Below are 14,512 nucleotides of genomic sequence, written 5' to 3'. Positions count from 1 at the left end.
TCTGAGTCTGGTTCCTCTCAAGGTTTCTTCCTCTTAAAACATCTTAGGGAGTTTTTCCTTGCCACCGTCGCCACTCAGTGGCTTGCTCAGTTGGGATAAATTTGCACCTTTAATATCTGTATAACGTGTTTTCTGTAAAGATGCTTTGAGACAATGTCTATTGTAAAACGCGCTATACAAATAAGATTGAATTGAATTGAAAATTTAATTGAATCAATCTGGGCCTTTGATTCTCTCATTCCTCTGAGGGCACGGAGCCAATACGGTGCGCTCTATCCAGCAATGGAGTAGTTGGAAAGATTTCCGATCCAAAATCATCCTGGAAAAATTTTGACATAAACGTTACCAGATCGCTGCCTTCTTCTCGTTCCGGAATACCGATGACCCAGAGATTGCAGTGCCATGAATGTGACTCCAGATCCTCTGCTTCATCAGTGAGTTGTTTGTTAACCGAATTTAGCTTTAGCACCGTCTGTTCCAGTGCAACACTGCGGTCACTGTAATCATTCAGGTGCTGGTCAAGCTCGTCAATACGCCTTCCTTGTGATTCAATGCCTGATTTAAAACTCTCAAAAGATGCAACAACTGGGGCCAGAGCTGAGTCAATAGCTGCTTTCACCTGTACTGTGATGGTAGATGTTAGCTCCACGATCAAAGTGGTGCGGAGGTTTTCCAGGTCGAACGGTAGCTTGTTGCCATGACTTGTCATGCTCGGTGAGGATTTAGGTTTCCATAGTCTTTCAGAAGCCATAAGTCCTTTCTGGTTATAATTGTAAACCGAGTAATTGAAAAAGAACACAACAAATGTCTTAGAAAAGATTCAGGTTGCCTGAAAAGCACAATTAAAAGATAGTATGCTCAGGAGCTCACTCCACGTGTGCCTTCTCACTCACATACTCAGCCAGAAGTCCAAGACATCTTGGTTAAACGGCAGAGACGTGATGGCTGAGCGTTTACTTCGCAAAGCTCCAATTGTAACAAGGTCTCTTATAAACTGTGTTGTGAGTGTGTGCGAGATTGACTACAGGTGTCCGTAATCAAAACTTGAGTCAAATCAAAAGTGTAGTCAACGTTGACCATGTTTGAAGTCTGCGCTGCATTCTGGGAACTGTAGTCGCGAGCTTGCGACGACGTGACCCAGAGACATCACTGTAACCATGGAAATAGGGTACATCACAATCTGTGGGTTTGGTCTGCCATGTTGAAACAATTGAACAAATAAAACCTATCATTTAATAATGAAAAAAGAAATGTTGCTATGTAAATGGTGGATGGGCCAGTCTGTCTGTGCATAATTGTAATTCATAAACAAATGTCTCAGCTGATGTAAGATTTATTGCTTGTTTATTTATACTTGTTATGATTAATATTATATATTGTTAAATATTTTTATTGGCATAGCAGTGAGTCAAAAAATAGTTCCACTTCTGTCTTTCAGCCGTTACCATTTTGTGCTCCCAGTTATCTGTGCACTTGAACTTTTATGGAATTTTATGGGTGTAACTACATGCAAGTGAGCTGGATCAATTGCTCAACCCACCAATTGCTGCTTCTCTGAGGTCATGGCTGATGTCCTTTCTTCTTGGCATGATGTAGACACATACGTGAGTGAACACCAGAAGTTCTGCTTTTATAGACGTAGTTACATTTCATCGATGATTAACTAATCTTGTGCATTTCCTTAGTAACACATGGCTGCTAATTAATCTCTTAATGATGAACACAATTAAACAAATGATATAAACAATTATATTTGCTCATTTAGGGGCGCACGGTGGCTTAGTGATTAGCATGTTTGCCTCACACCTCCAGGGTCAGGGGTTCGATTTCCACCATGACCCTGTGTGTGCGGAGTTTGCATGTTCTCCCCGTGCTGCGGGGGTTTCCTCCGGGTACTCTGGTTTCCTCCCCCAGTCCAAAGACATGCATGGTAGGCTGATTGACATGTCCAAAGTGTCCGTAGTGTATGAATGGGTGTGTGAATGTGTATGTGAGTGTGCCTTGCGATGGATTGGCACCCTGTCCAGGGTGTACCCCGTCTTGTGTCCGATGCTCCCTGGGATAGGCTCCAGGTTTCCCGTGACCCTGAAAATGATTAAGCGGTATAGAAGATGGATGGATGGATGGATATTTGCTCATTTATTTATTGAGGAAAATTATCCAATATTACATACTTATGAGCGGCTAAAGTATGTGAACCTTTGCTTTCAGTATCTGCTGTGACTTCCTTGTGCAGCAGTAATAAACTAAATGTTTCTGGTAACTGTTGATCAATCATGCACGTCGGCTTGGAGGATTTTTTTTTTGTGACTTCCTTGTGCAGCAGTAATAAACTAAATGTTTCTGGTAACTGTTGATCAGTCCTACACATCGGCTTGGAGGAATTTTAGCCCATTCCTCATTACAGAACAGTTTAGACTCTGGGATGTTTGTCGGTTTCCTTACATGAACTGCTTGCTTCAGGTCCTTCAACAACATTTCTATTGGATTAAGTCCAGGACTTTGACTTGGCCATTCCAAAACATTAACTTTTTTGGTAGAATGACTTGTGTGCTTAGGGTCATTGACTTCCTATATGCCTCACTTTCTCTTGAGATTTAGTTCATGGACAGATGTCCTGACATTTTCCTTTAGAATTCACTGGTATAATTCAGAATTCATTGTTCCATCAATGATAGCAAGTCATCTTGGCCTAGATGCAGCAAAACAGGCCCAACCATGATACCACCACCACCATGTTTCACAGACAGTATAAAGTTCTTATATTGGAATGCAATGTTTTCGTTTCTTCAAATATAACACTTCTCATTTAAACCAAAATGTTCTATTTTGGTCTCATCCGTCCACAAAACACTTTTCCAATAGCATTCTGGCTTGTCCATGTGATCTGAAACCACAGATGGGCAGCAATGTTCATTTTTGGAGAGCAGTGGCTTTCTCGTTGTAACTCTTTCTCTTTGCAACTCTGCACACCATTGCTGTTCAGTGTTCTCTTGATGATGAACTAATGAACATTAATATTAGCTAATGTGATCGAGGCCTCACATAGTTGTTTAAAAGTTACCCTGTGTTCCTTTGTGACCTTGCAGACTATGTGTAATAACACGTCTTGTTCTTGGAGTGATCTTGGTCAACCACTCCTGGGGAGGGTAACAGTGGTCTTGAATTTCCTCCATTTGTACTCAGCCTGTCTGACTGTTGATCGGTGGAGTCTAAACTCTTTAGAGATGTTTTTTTTTTTTTTAACCTTTTCTAGACTGATGAGCATCAACAGCTGTTTTTCTGGGGTCCTCAGAAATCTCCTTTGTTTGTGCCATAATACACTTCCATGTGTTAAACATGTGTTGTAAAGCTCAGACTTTGATAGATCCCTGTTCTTTAAATAAAACAGGGTGCTCACTCAAACCTGATTGTTATCCCACTGATTGGAAACACCTGACACTATATTTGCCTTCCAATGCTACAGGTTCATATACTTTTGCCATTCACAGATATGTAATGTTGGACCATTTTCCTCAATAAATAAATGACTAAGTATAATATGTTGTCTCATTTGTTTAACTGAGTTCTCTTTATATACTTAGGGACTTGTGTGAAAATCTGATGATTTTTTTTAGGTTATATTTAAGCAGAAATAGAGAAAGTTTATATATATTATATGTTTATATATATATATATATATATATATATATATATATATATATATATACATATACAATTTGGGAAATAATTATTGAATGCATCAACATTTTTTTTAAGTAAATAATGTTGATGCATTATTCACACACATACCTCCACACGCACATGGCCCCAGCAGGACTCAAACCCCGGAGGTGTGAGTCGAACATGCTAACCACTAAGCCACCATGCCACCATTGTTTGTAATGACATCTTCAAGATGCTTCCTTTATTAAGAAATTAATCGGCCGCAGTATTCAGGGGTGATTTTGGCCCATTCTTCTAAACTTATTGTTTTAAAATCTTGTTCAATTGGATTCAAGTCAGGTGATTGACTGGGCCATTCTAATATCTTGATTTTTTCCTCTCTGAAACCAATTGAGAGTTTCCTTTGCTGTATGCTTTGGATCGTTGTCTTGCAGGAAGCTCCACCCACATCTCATCTTCATCATCCTGGTTTATGGCAGCAGATTCTTCTCAAGTATCTCCAAGTAAAGGGATCCAGTCATCGTTCCTTCAATTATATGAAGTCTGCCAGTACCATGCGATGAAAAACAGCCCCACACCATGATGCTTAAACCTCCAAACTTCAGTGTTGGTAGTGTTTTTAGGGTGATGTGCAGTGCCATTTCTTCTCCAAATATGGTATGTAGTATGACAGCCCAGTATTTCATAGGCTTGTCTGAATGAGTTGAAGCAAACTTTAAACAAGCTTCAACATGCCTTTTCTTTAGTAATGGAGTCTTGTGGGTTGAGTGTGAGCAGTGGAGTGCATTGCCTATTGTTTTCTCTGTGATGATGGCACCTGCTGCCTCCAAGTGTTCCTGGAGCTCTTTCCGAGTGGACCTTGGAAACATTACAGAGTAATGTTGCTTCCACTTGAAGATAATGATCCCAGTGGTGCTTACTGGAAGATTCAGAAGTTTCGAAAGACATTTGTATCTGATTCCATCAATATGTTTCGCAACAATAAGGTTGTGAAAGTCTTGGGAGAGCTCTTTCGCTTTTACTCATCATGAGAAGTTTCTTGTGTGACGCTTATGTAACGAGAAGTCTTTTTATAGACCATCAATTTACTAACCCAACTGCTATTAATTTGCACAGATAAGGGGTATAATTACTTACGGATTTCAGCTGATTCATTGCCTTACCTTGCCTTGCACAACTGCTTTTTCTTAGCATGTTCAATACTTTTTTCCTGTATCATTCCACTTTATTACACATAACTTTATTTATGGACTTTAATGTTGTGAATTCTTTATATTTCCAGATTTCTTTAGTTAATGCTGATATCTGTGAACATTTCATGTGAATAGCCTCATTGGAAATATATTTACTGAACAAAATGTTGACGCATTCAATACTTATGTCCCCCACTGTATATCTGGAGTATATCCCAAGAGCACTGGGCACAAGGCACACTGGATTGGACACCAGTCACACACACACTCATATACTCACTCACACCTAGGATCAATTTAGAGTCACCAGTTCACCTATACCAGCATGTGTTTGGGAGGTGGTGGAAACCTGGAAGTAACCCACATGACATGCAAACTCCACACAGACAGTAGATTAATTTACATTCTGAAGAATCTTGGGAGCTGTGCATACTTCAGCAGAATTAATGTTCCTTCTTCTGTCTACTTCCAAAGTATTTTACAGACATTCTGCAGAGTTCCACAATTTCCAAATTAGTGCATGCAAGCAAACTGCATATGCTACAGTTCATTTTAAAAGATGTGAGAGCATACCAATATGATAGTTTGCCTTTTCCAGGTGCAGAGGGCTTTAGTAACTACTTTACAGTGGATTGATGGCCTATTCTGGGAACATTAGGCATGAGGCGGGAGCACACTGTTGTTGGGATGCCATGCCACACACATTTGCACACTAATTCACACCTAGGGGTATGTGTTTGGGAAGTGTCAGAAAACTGGAGAACCCTGTGGAAACCTAAACAGACAGGGTGAGCATGCAAAACTCCATACAGACATGAGTTCAGGATTGGACTAGGGATGCTGGAGCTATGACAAACATTTTAGATACAAATCAAAAGAAATTTAAAATTTTTGATAAACTGTCTGATAAATGTCTGATAGTTAAACTCAGTCTTCTTAGCAAACCAAGTCAAAAATAGTTTAAAGATTAGGATAAGAATAGCATGGTAAAGATGAGATAAGATTATTTCTATTATGATTGCACAGACAACAAAATTTAGTTTAGCAGCAAATTGGACAACACACAGTTATACCATATTACAAAGGAAAATAAAAATAAATGAAAGCTGCAAGCAGCATTTTGGGGGCAAGCACCCAGACTCTGTGAACCTCACATTCACAGATGCTCTACAGTTGTTGCCTAAGCAAGCAGAGGAAAGCAGAGCCATAACTTTATGCAAAGGGATTCAAGAGTGATATGTAGTTTCAATCATGATGTATATGTTTTGACCACAGACAGTGCTGGAATTATCTGACTGTAGGAGGAAAGGTCTAGAGGAATAAATGGGCAGCAGGGTAACATTACTGCTGAAGCTGTCACTACTGCTGTGCCCTGTGGTGTTAGCTGTTGTTTCTTTGACCTGTGGTTGTGATTGCTACTGTGCTGACCTGATGTTCTTTCTTCTTGCAGTTTAAGAACATCTAAGATATTTATTTTTATTCTCATTAGTCTGGGCCTTTCCCCCCTTGGTGGCTTCATCAGATTCCTTGGCCCATTATGGACAAACTGTAAAACTGAAAATCCCTTTGGAAACTTTTGTGAGCTTACATTGAAGATGGTGAGTGACAAATTCGGTGATGATTAGACAAAAGTTGTAGGAGTAGAGAAAAAACAGTTTTCAACTAAATCCAAGATTTAAATCTAAGGAAGTACACTTGAATTTCAGATGTTGGTGTGCATCCCCCTAAATACACTACATGATTCAAAGAAGAAGAAATAGTATAAAAGTCTATGACATGCACTGAAAAACAGACTGTGCAGATGAGGTAGTGCAAAACAATCAGTGTGATGATGAGGTAGTGCAGACCTAGTAGATACAGTATTGATGTCTGTAGAATCATGTTTACCTGTTGCGCAATATGTAGTAGGAGTGTCAGTCCAAATTAACAGCAAATACTGGGTTATCATAGGGTGGGGTGGAGAACAAAGTATCTTGTGAGGAACCTAATACAAAACCTCCTACTTAGACCATTCATTCCCTACCCTGAAAAAAAAAACATTTCATTAAAGTTATATTCTTCTGTAATTTCTACCAACATTTGCATTTTCCTATGGCATTTCCTATCGATGATGCCTCTGCTTCAAAATTTTGTTTTTACAACAATAGAGAAAGTACTATGGGATCAAAGTTAGAGCCATTACTTCACAGTCTTTGTAAAAAAAAAAAAAAATGCTCTATGAAGGTTACTCAAGTTTTGAATCACATACTTTATTATAATCTTGCCTTTTATCATCGTACAGTCTAGTCTCACACATTATAGTGAAACCATTCTCCTAACTTTTTACTGTCCAATCTGCAAATGAATGCTGAATGCCATTACTTCCCACAATCCCACATTAAAATTCAAAGGGGGGAAAATGGTCTAGTCATGACGAGGGGAAGGAAAAAGGAACAGCATTAATCACTGGACAGACTTGGGAAGGGGAAGTATCTGACAAAGAGAGAAGAGATAAAAAAAAAAAGGCAACAGCTAAACAAAAGAACCACAAAGAATGAAGGGCTTCCTTAAAGTCAAAGGCAGGCATTAATGCTCACTTCTGTTTACATAAGATTTATGGCTTGTTGTCCCAGATAGAAGATCATTTAATAGTTAAGATTTTGATTCAAATTCCTACAAATAATTCAATTTTAAATAAGAAAAATGTAATAAGAAATTTCTTCCACAGCATTTTAGTATGGAAATCTAGTGTGTTTGTGTGTGTGTGTGTGTGTGTGTGTGTGTGTGTGTGTGTGTGTGTGTGTGTGTGTGTGTGTGTGTGTGTGTGTGTGTGCTGTGTCAGTTGTCATGTGTTTTGGCAAGTGCATTAACATATATCTACACTATCAGGTGCTCCTAGTGCTAGGACCAGTCATACAGGTGTGTCAGCTTTTATACAACTCCATCCTGTTAATGTCAACCATTACACATTATTTACTATTCAAATGAGATGGTTTCCATCTATAAAGTTAGAACTGCTGTTTCTGATGCACACTCATAGGGTTTGTTCATAGAGTGTATGTCCATTTTTGTGGTAGAACATTTTAAGCAGCCCCATTCAAAGCAGACAAATTAAAAGAACATATTTTACAGGTAATGTTTGTGTCCTGTAAAATACACAAGCATTACCTGTAAAAGAGTGCCCTGGCCTTGACCCAGTAATAAAGAGATTTCAGTGAACAGCTGACATGGTGTTAAGTTTATTGATTCATGAGTCATTCATTTTTTAGTCATATAGTATACAATAAATCCTTGATAAGTTATAGGTTAATTTGCAACAAGCACTTTAGCAGTCCTAACAGATCAATGTTATCTGTATGATTTGGTATGATTAAATTTCGAATGAGACTTTAAACCGAGGTCCTGATTCTCTGTGGTCATTAAAATTCACCCATTGGCCCTTATCTATCATGGTCCCTAATAATCTCCATCCCTGAATTGGCTACATCACTCTCCTCTCCTATCCACCATTAGCTGGTGTGTGGTGGGCATTCCGGCGTTCTCTCTCTCTCTCTCTCTCTCTCTCTCTCTCTCTCTCTCTATATATATATATATATATATATATATATATATATATATATATATATATATATATATATATATATATATATATTTGCATTTATTAAGACTGATTTATAAAAAATTACCTTTCTCTTTTATTAAGAATACTAACCTGAAGATTCACATTCCATTGAGTCTAAAGAAATAAATTCTTAAGACTTTGGTTAATATATATATATATATATATATATATATATATATATATATATATATATATATAAATATATATATATATATATATATATATATATATATATATATATATATATATATATATATATATTGAATTCAGATAAAGCATTTATACAATAAAACTTCTAAAACTTCTTTAGCAGAAAGCTGTGCACAAAAACCACAACTAGCCTTTCAAAACAGTGTTTCCCAAAAGAACATTAAACATCACAAAAACAGCAAAAAGTAATATGAATGTAAGTCAATACTTAGAAACATAAGTAATAACTTAAGAAATATGCCATACTTATAAAATACAACTTGAGTTTGTAAAACCTGGGAATTAAGATACTGCTTATGATACTGCACAGGAAAGGTAGGGCACAGGAAATATTTTAAACAACCGGACTGCATAATATATGCAATAAAGAATACTCAATAAAGAATTGTCTGATCTTTTTCTATGTCTAACAAAGGGTTTGAATAAGAAACCAATTAGTCAACCTCTGTTTTAATGGGTGTGCAGCAAACAGTGATGAGTGGCATTATAAACACTGTAAATTCTCTTTTAATAACTGGAATATTTTATTTATTAAAAAATGGACTTGCACTTTTGCATGAAACAGCTGATAAACGAATAATATATTCTTGTTAAACCAAATGTGGAATATAGATTTACAGATTAGATACGACTGAAAGCGTTTGTTTGTGGAAATTAGATAGCTTTATTTGTAGTTTTGATATGGTGTGATTAATGACAACAAAATGACCAGACGAGCCACTTCAGAGAATGCAAAATTTTAAATAATACTCCATGATCCACCCAGATCGGGCAGGGGACAAATAGTCTACAAATAGCCTACAGTACAGCCAGTTCCCACAACCACTTGTCCGATTGATCAAGGCGCGATGCTTCTGCGTCACGTGACCGGTATTCCAAGCTGTGCGAAAAGCTGATGGAAATTACGAAAACACACACAGCAGGGAGTGTAATTTACGATTCGACTGTGTGTCATTTGTGTATTCTGGGTGGTGTTTGTTTTTAAGAGTTCACATTGGCTAGGACAAGAGCGCATGCCTATTTGTCTGCTACCTTTCCGGGTCATGTGATCAGGAGGTGGGTCCAGCAAGCCTCTAACACGACAGGTAAAAACAAGGTGAGTGGCGAGCGTGCGCAACATCGAGAATTAGATACACGGAAGCATTTACTACCATGACTGGGAGCAACCTCACTCGACTTTATACTAACTGACCACTTGTTGCCGGGTGTTGTATTTGATACAGGACGGACGTAGTTTTGCCGGCTACCAGCGCGATGCTGAACCCAATAAGTAGCGGGCGCAAAACGCTGGGGAAGCTTGCGACGCGCCTGGAGGAGGTGAAGAATCCATGGCGGCCCACTTCCTCGTTAGAGCTTAGCCATAATGAAGCGGCTCGTCTCGCCATGGACGCGCTTCTCGAGTCCGGAGAGAACGAATACCGGCAGGTTTTGACTGAGGAGAAAGAACTCAATTTTCTCTCCGCGCTAGAAATTAGCTATATTACCGAGCATGAGGCAAAGACCGAGAATCCCAAGAACACCTCTAATGGAGTGGGAGACTTTGGCGAAGGAGACACGGCTTCAGAGCTCACTTCGGGAACTTATTTCCCCATGTTGTCAGATGAAGAGCCGCCCATGCTGGAGCTCGGCTGGCCCGAAGTGCCCAACCGTCAAGGGCCCTGCGAGACCAAGATATACTTTCAAAGAGACAAGTTACAAAATGTCAAAGATTTGGTTCGGTCGCTAATCAGTAAGGCCAAGAAGGTAAGAAAAATACATTGTGCATATGTAACACGTACTCACGATCTAATTCCTATAAAGAGTTAATAAAAGACTGGTGAAAATTAGTAGGCTTTAAATTTCCACAAGCCAGAGCTAGTCTTTCTTGTTTGTTTTTTTGTAGTTGGGTTTTGTGTGTGTGTGTGTGTGTTTGTTGGTATATACAAGTTGTAACGTTAGTAAGCCATCTCACGTCTCACTCTTCATACCTCCAACAATCGCGCTGTTCAGTTCATTACACTTCAGTGTTTTGAGGTCAATTTCATGCTTACTTTTGGTCATAGTCACTCAAACTTGAGGTGAGCAAAACAAATTGTTTTTGACCTTCAAAAGTGTATATTAAAAAAAAAGACCAAACACGTTGCTAGATATGATTGTTCAGATTATTTAGCAGTTATTTTTTTTATTTTTTACAGTGAGTAGACGGGATCAATCTGATGCTAGGTTAGCCTTGATCTATAGCCACAATTAGAACACTTCGGTTTAATTTGCCCTGTGAACCTGGTATAAAATTGGCACAGAACGTGGTCACAATCATTGATATTGTGGTATCACCTCCTAGGTTTCCGATAATAGTAGCAAATGTTATTGTAAATTTATTATTCTATAGTTATTCATCACATACAAAATATTATTTATGTGACATTATGTGTTTAATAAGCATAAGTGTAAACGTGTGTTTCTACTAACATACTAGATTCACATGCTAGTGTGAGGCAGCATAAACACACAATACCACTCATCCCAGATCTCCTCAGACCTCCAGATCTGCCCCCACTGTTTGTTTGTTTGGGTTTTGTTGTTGTTGTTGTTGTTGTTGTTAAGTTGTATTTGGGTTCGAATTAGAAATTGGAAAAATCATATTTACATTAACTTGTAATCTTATGTGTTAAAATCCTTTGTGACAACTTTTTCACAAGTGCACACCCTTTACTTAACTGTTTATAACTCCAGACTGAAATAAGATATTAACATTTAATAAATACAAATTATGTGCTGGAGATGTCATTCTTTAATTTGGTATGACATTTATTGCACAGTAATTTGTCACACCCAAGAAATGGGCAAAACAGCATTACAACTTGCACCACCTTTATCACTGTAGATGCTCATTGCCCCCCCCCCCCCCCCCCCCAACCTGTGCACAGTATGTGTTTATATGACTGTTTGCTTATCTTATACCTGAAGTGATAATTACTTCCTGAAACTTAAAGTACAGCTATTATGGTTTTTCAAATATTACTTTTAATGTTTTAAATATTATTTTTATTTTTTTATTTAAAAAAATATTTTCAAATATTATTATATATAGCTGATTGTAAAATGTAAAAAGTCTTCAAAGTTTCAAAAAGCAAAGTGCATGACAAACAGGGTTATTGACTCCCACAAGAAGGAATCGATTCTGAACAGCTGAAATGAGTCGTTAGTAATTCCAGACTTACTTCCTGTACTAACCTATGTAGGTTTGTAACAAAAAGCCCTGCTTCTGGTCTTCATCAGCTGCTCGTAAACAGACGGAGCTGAAACCTGTTATGGTAATGGTCATTTCCTTTCGGAAGCACGCTGACAGCGGTAGACCAATCACAACAGACTTGGACATCTGACCAATCAGAGCAGAGTATACTCTCTGAAAGGAGTTTGTATGAGACCTTTAAAACAAAATTAGTCGTAATAGATGAAACCATAATAGGTGTGCTTTAAACAGTGGCCTTAACATTTTGACTGAGCTAATTGTTCTTTATAAAGTTACTGATTTTAGAAAGTAACATAGCATATGATACTAAACAAATTGCTTCTGACAGCATTGCAGTTTTTCAGTTCAACTCAATGTGTGATTTGGTTCATAGTATTTATATTTGGTCCCCCATCCCCCCCATATATAAATAGGGTATTAACCTGACCTGTACACACGGGTCTAGCCACTATTTTACGTGAAAGTTACTTAGTAGGCTGTTGAAATTGCAGTTGGTATTTGTAGTTTCAAAAAGTTGCGTGTTAGTGTTTTACAGTATGAGTACTGCAATTTGTGTTCTGTGTGTATAGTCTGTGTCCTTGTCATTTCTGTTGTTTATTGTACTACTGAAACAAAACAATTTCCCTTAGGGATTAATCAATAAATCTGTCTGTCTGAATATATTCCATTCAAATCTCATTCAAACCAGTTTCACATTCTGGATTATTCCATATATTTTGTTAAATAATTTGATGAATCTTTTAGTAGTGCAAAACTACAACCATATCATGACGGGCCCTTAGAAGAGAGCTGTCAAACACTAAAGAGTACAGTATTTATTGTGCATCCTATATTTTCCCTATGTGTGCAGGTCATTGCCTTGGTCATGGACGTTTTCACCGATGTGGACTTGTTCTGTGACTTGCTTGAGGCCTCTCTCAAGCGCAAGGTTTCTGTGTATATTCTTCTTGATGAGAAGAATCTCAGTTATTTCACTGACATGTGCAATACGTTAGACATCCAGCACTCACACTTAAATGTAAGTCAAGACTTCATCAAGGGAAGTGAAATTTAAATGAATTCTTTGATTGTGGATTTTACTTTTATTTACGCAGATATTCTGTACACAAATGTTGTTAAGTGCTTGGAAAGCCGGTCTTCTTTATTTAGCATTATACATGAATTAGTCATACTATTCTGCATAAGTGGAGAAGAACGTATGAAAGGATGTATTCTGGTGTGAATTTCTTGACATCAGTCAAAGTTTGTTGTATTACAACAATACATCAAACTATCTGCTGTAAAAAGATTTCCAGCATGTGTATTGTAGTAGATCTTACGTCATGCACCCTGTCTCAGCTGCCCAGTGTGATCTTTTGAGGTGGATTTATAATGCAATATTCTATATGGAGTGATATACTGCAATGAAAGTAATAAATATGAAGCACTAAGTTAATATAATTGTATTCCGCAGAATATGCGGATACGAAGTGTATGTGGAGACACATATTGCACCAAAAGTGGGAAGAAATTTACAGGACAGGTGCTGGAAAAATTCATGATCATTGACTGTGAGGAAGTAATAGCTGGATCGTACAGGTAAGATTTTCCCACTCAAGTTAAATTAATGTTCACTTTTATGCTATTACATCTCAGTAACATACAAATACAGTTAATCCAACAGAATCAAACCATGTAACTGCTAATTATAGTATCAGTAATAAACAAGCTTTGGTTTACCATCTTTACCATCATGTATTATGATTATTAAGTATGGGTTATAGCTGAGCAGCCTAAACTACCTTATAGAAAAGATCTGTCCCTACGACGAGACTATAAATATGTCATAAAATGAGTAGTTTGTTTTTATAAACTTGACAAAGGTCTGTGAGGAAGTGAAGGGGTGTGAGCGGAACTTTACTTTGACCCAGCAAACATGTGGGGATTTAAGAGCTTAGCATTGAAAATATGCCAATTTGGCAACTCCCAGGCCCAGTGTGCAGTAGCAATCTACTGTGGTCTTATTTCTTTCTGTCACTGTTATCTGTACAATACAATAATTGTTACGTTGATACCGAGACCAGATATTGTATTAAAAAGGCCAATACCAAAATGATGATGATAAAAATTAAACAGTTCTCATTCTCAGACATTTCTCAATCTTTAAAAAACTGCACCATTTATACCATCTATTTGTTGAGTAACTCTAGAAGTGTGTGTATGTGTGTGTGTGTGTGTGTGTGTGTATATACAGTGAGGGGAAAAAAGTATTTGATCCCCTGCTGATTTTGTACGTTTGCCCACTGACAAAGAAATGATCAGTCTATAATTTTAATGGTAGATTTATTTGAACAGTGAGAGACAGAATAACAACAAAAAAATCCAGAAAAACGCATGTCAAAAATGTTATAAATTGATTTGCATTTTAATGAGGGAAATAAGTATTTGACCCCTCTGCAAAACATGACTTAGTACTTGGTTTAAAAACCCTTGTTGGCAATCACAGAGGTCAGACGTTTCTTGTAGTTGGCCACCAGGTTTGCACACATCTCAGGAGGGATTTTGTCCCACTCCTCTTTGCAGATCTTCTCCAAATCATTAAGGTTTTCGAGGCTGACGTTTGGCAACTCG

The 14,512-nt window shown here is 37.7% G+C and overlaps 2 protein-coding genes across 2 annotated transcripts in view; one reads left to right on the top strand and one right to left on the bottom strand.

Annotated features, from left to right (window-relative positions):
• Positions 1 to 14,512, bottom strand: part of LOC108272118 (uncharacterized) — a 131,122-nt gene that overhangs the window by 22,613 nt on the left and 93,997 nt on the right. The gene's annotated exons all lie outside the window — the stretch shown is intronic.
• The window catches only part of fam83c (family with sequence similarity 83 member C), a 13,194-nt gene continuing 8,351 nt past the window's right edge, over positions 9,670 to 14,512 (top strand). Inside the window, exons 1-4 of the mRNA XM_017480320.3 lie at positions 9,670 to 9,766; positions 9,894 to 10,413; positions 12,753 to 12,920; positions 13,356 to 13,480. Coding sequence (XP_017335809.1) covers positions 9,925 to 10,413; positions 12,753 to 12,920; positions 13,356 to 13,480 — 782 coding nt within the window. The 5' untranslated portion in view covers positions 9,670 to 9,766; positions 9,894 to 9,924. The remainder of the gene's footprint in view (positions 9,767 to 9,893; positions 10,414 to 12,752; positions 12,921 to 13,355; positions 13,481 to 14,512) is intronic.

The sequence above is a fragment of the Ictalurus punctatus genome, chromosome 11, assembly GCF_001660625.3.
Source record: "Ictalurus punctatus breed USDA103 chromosome 11, Coco_2.0, whole genome shotgun sequence".
Classification (NCBI taxonomy): domain Eukaryota; kingdom Metazoa; phylum Chordata; class Actinopteri; order Siluriformes; family Ictaluridae; genus Ictalurus; species Ictalurus punctatus.
This window is presented reverse-complemented; position numbering and strand designations above follow the sequence as displayed.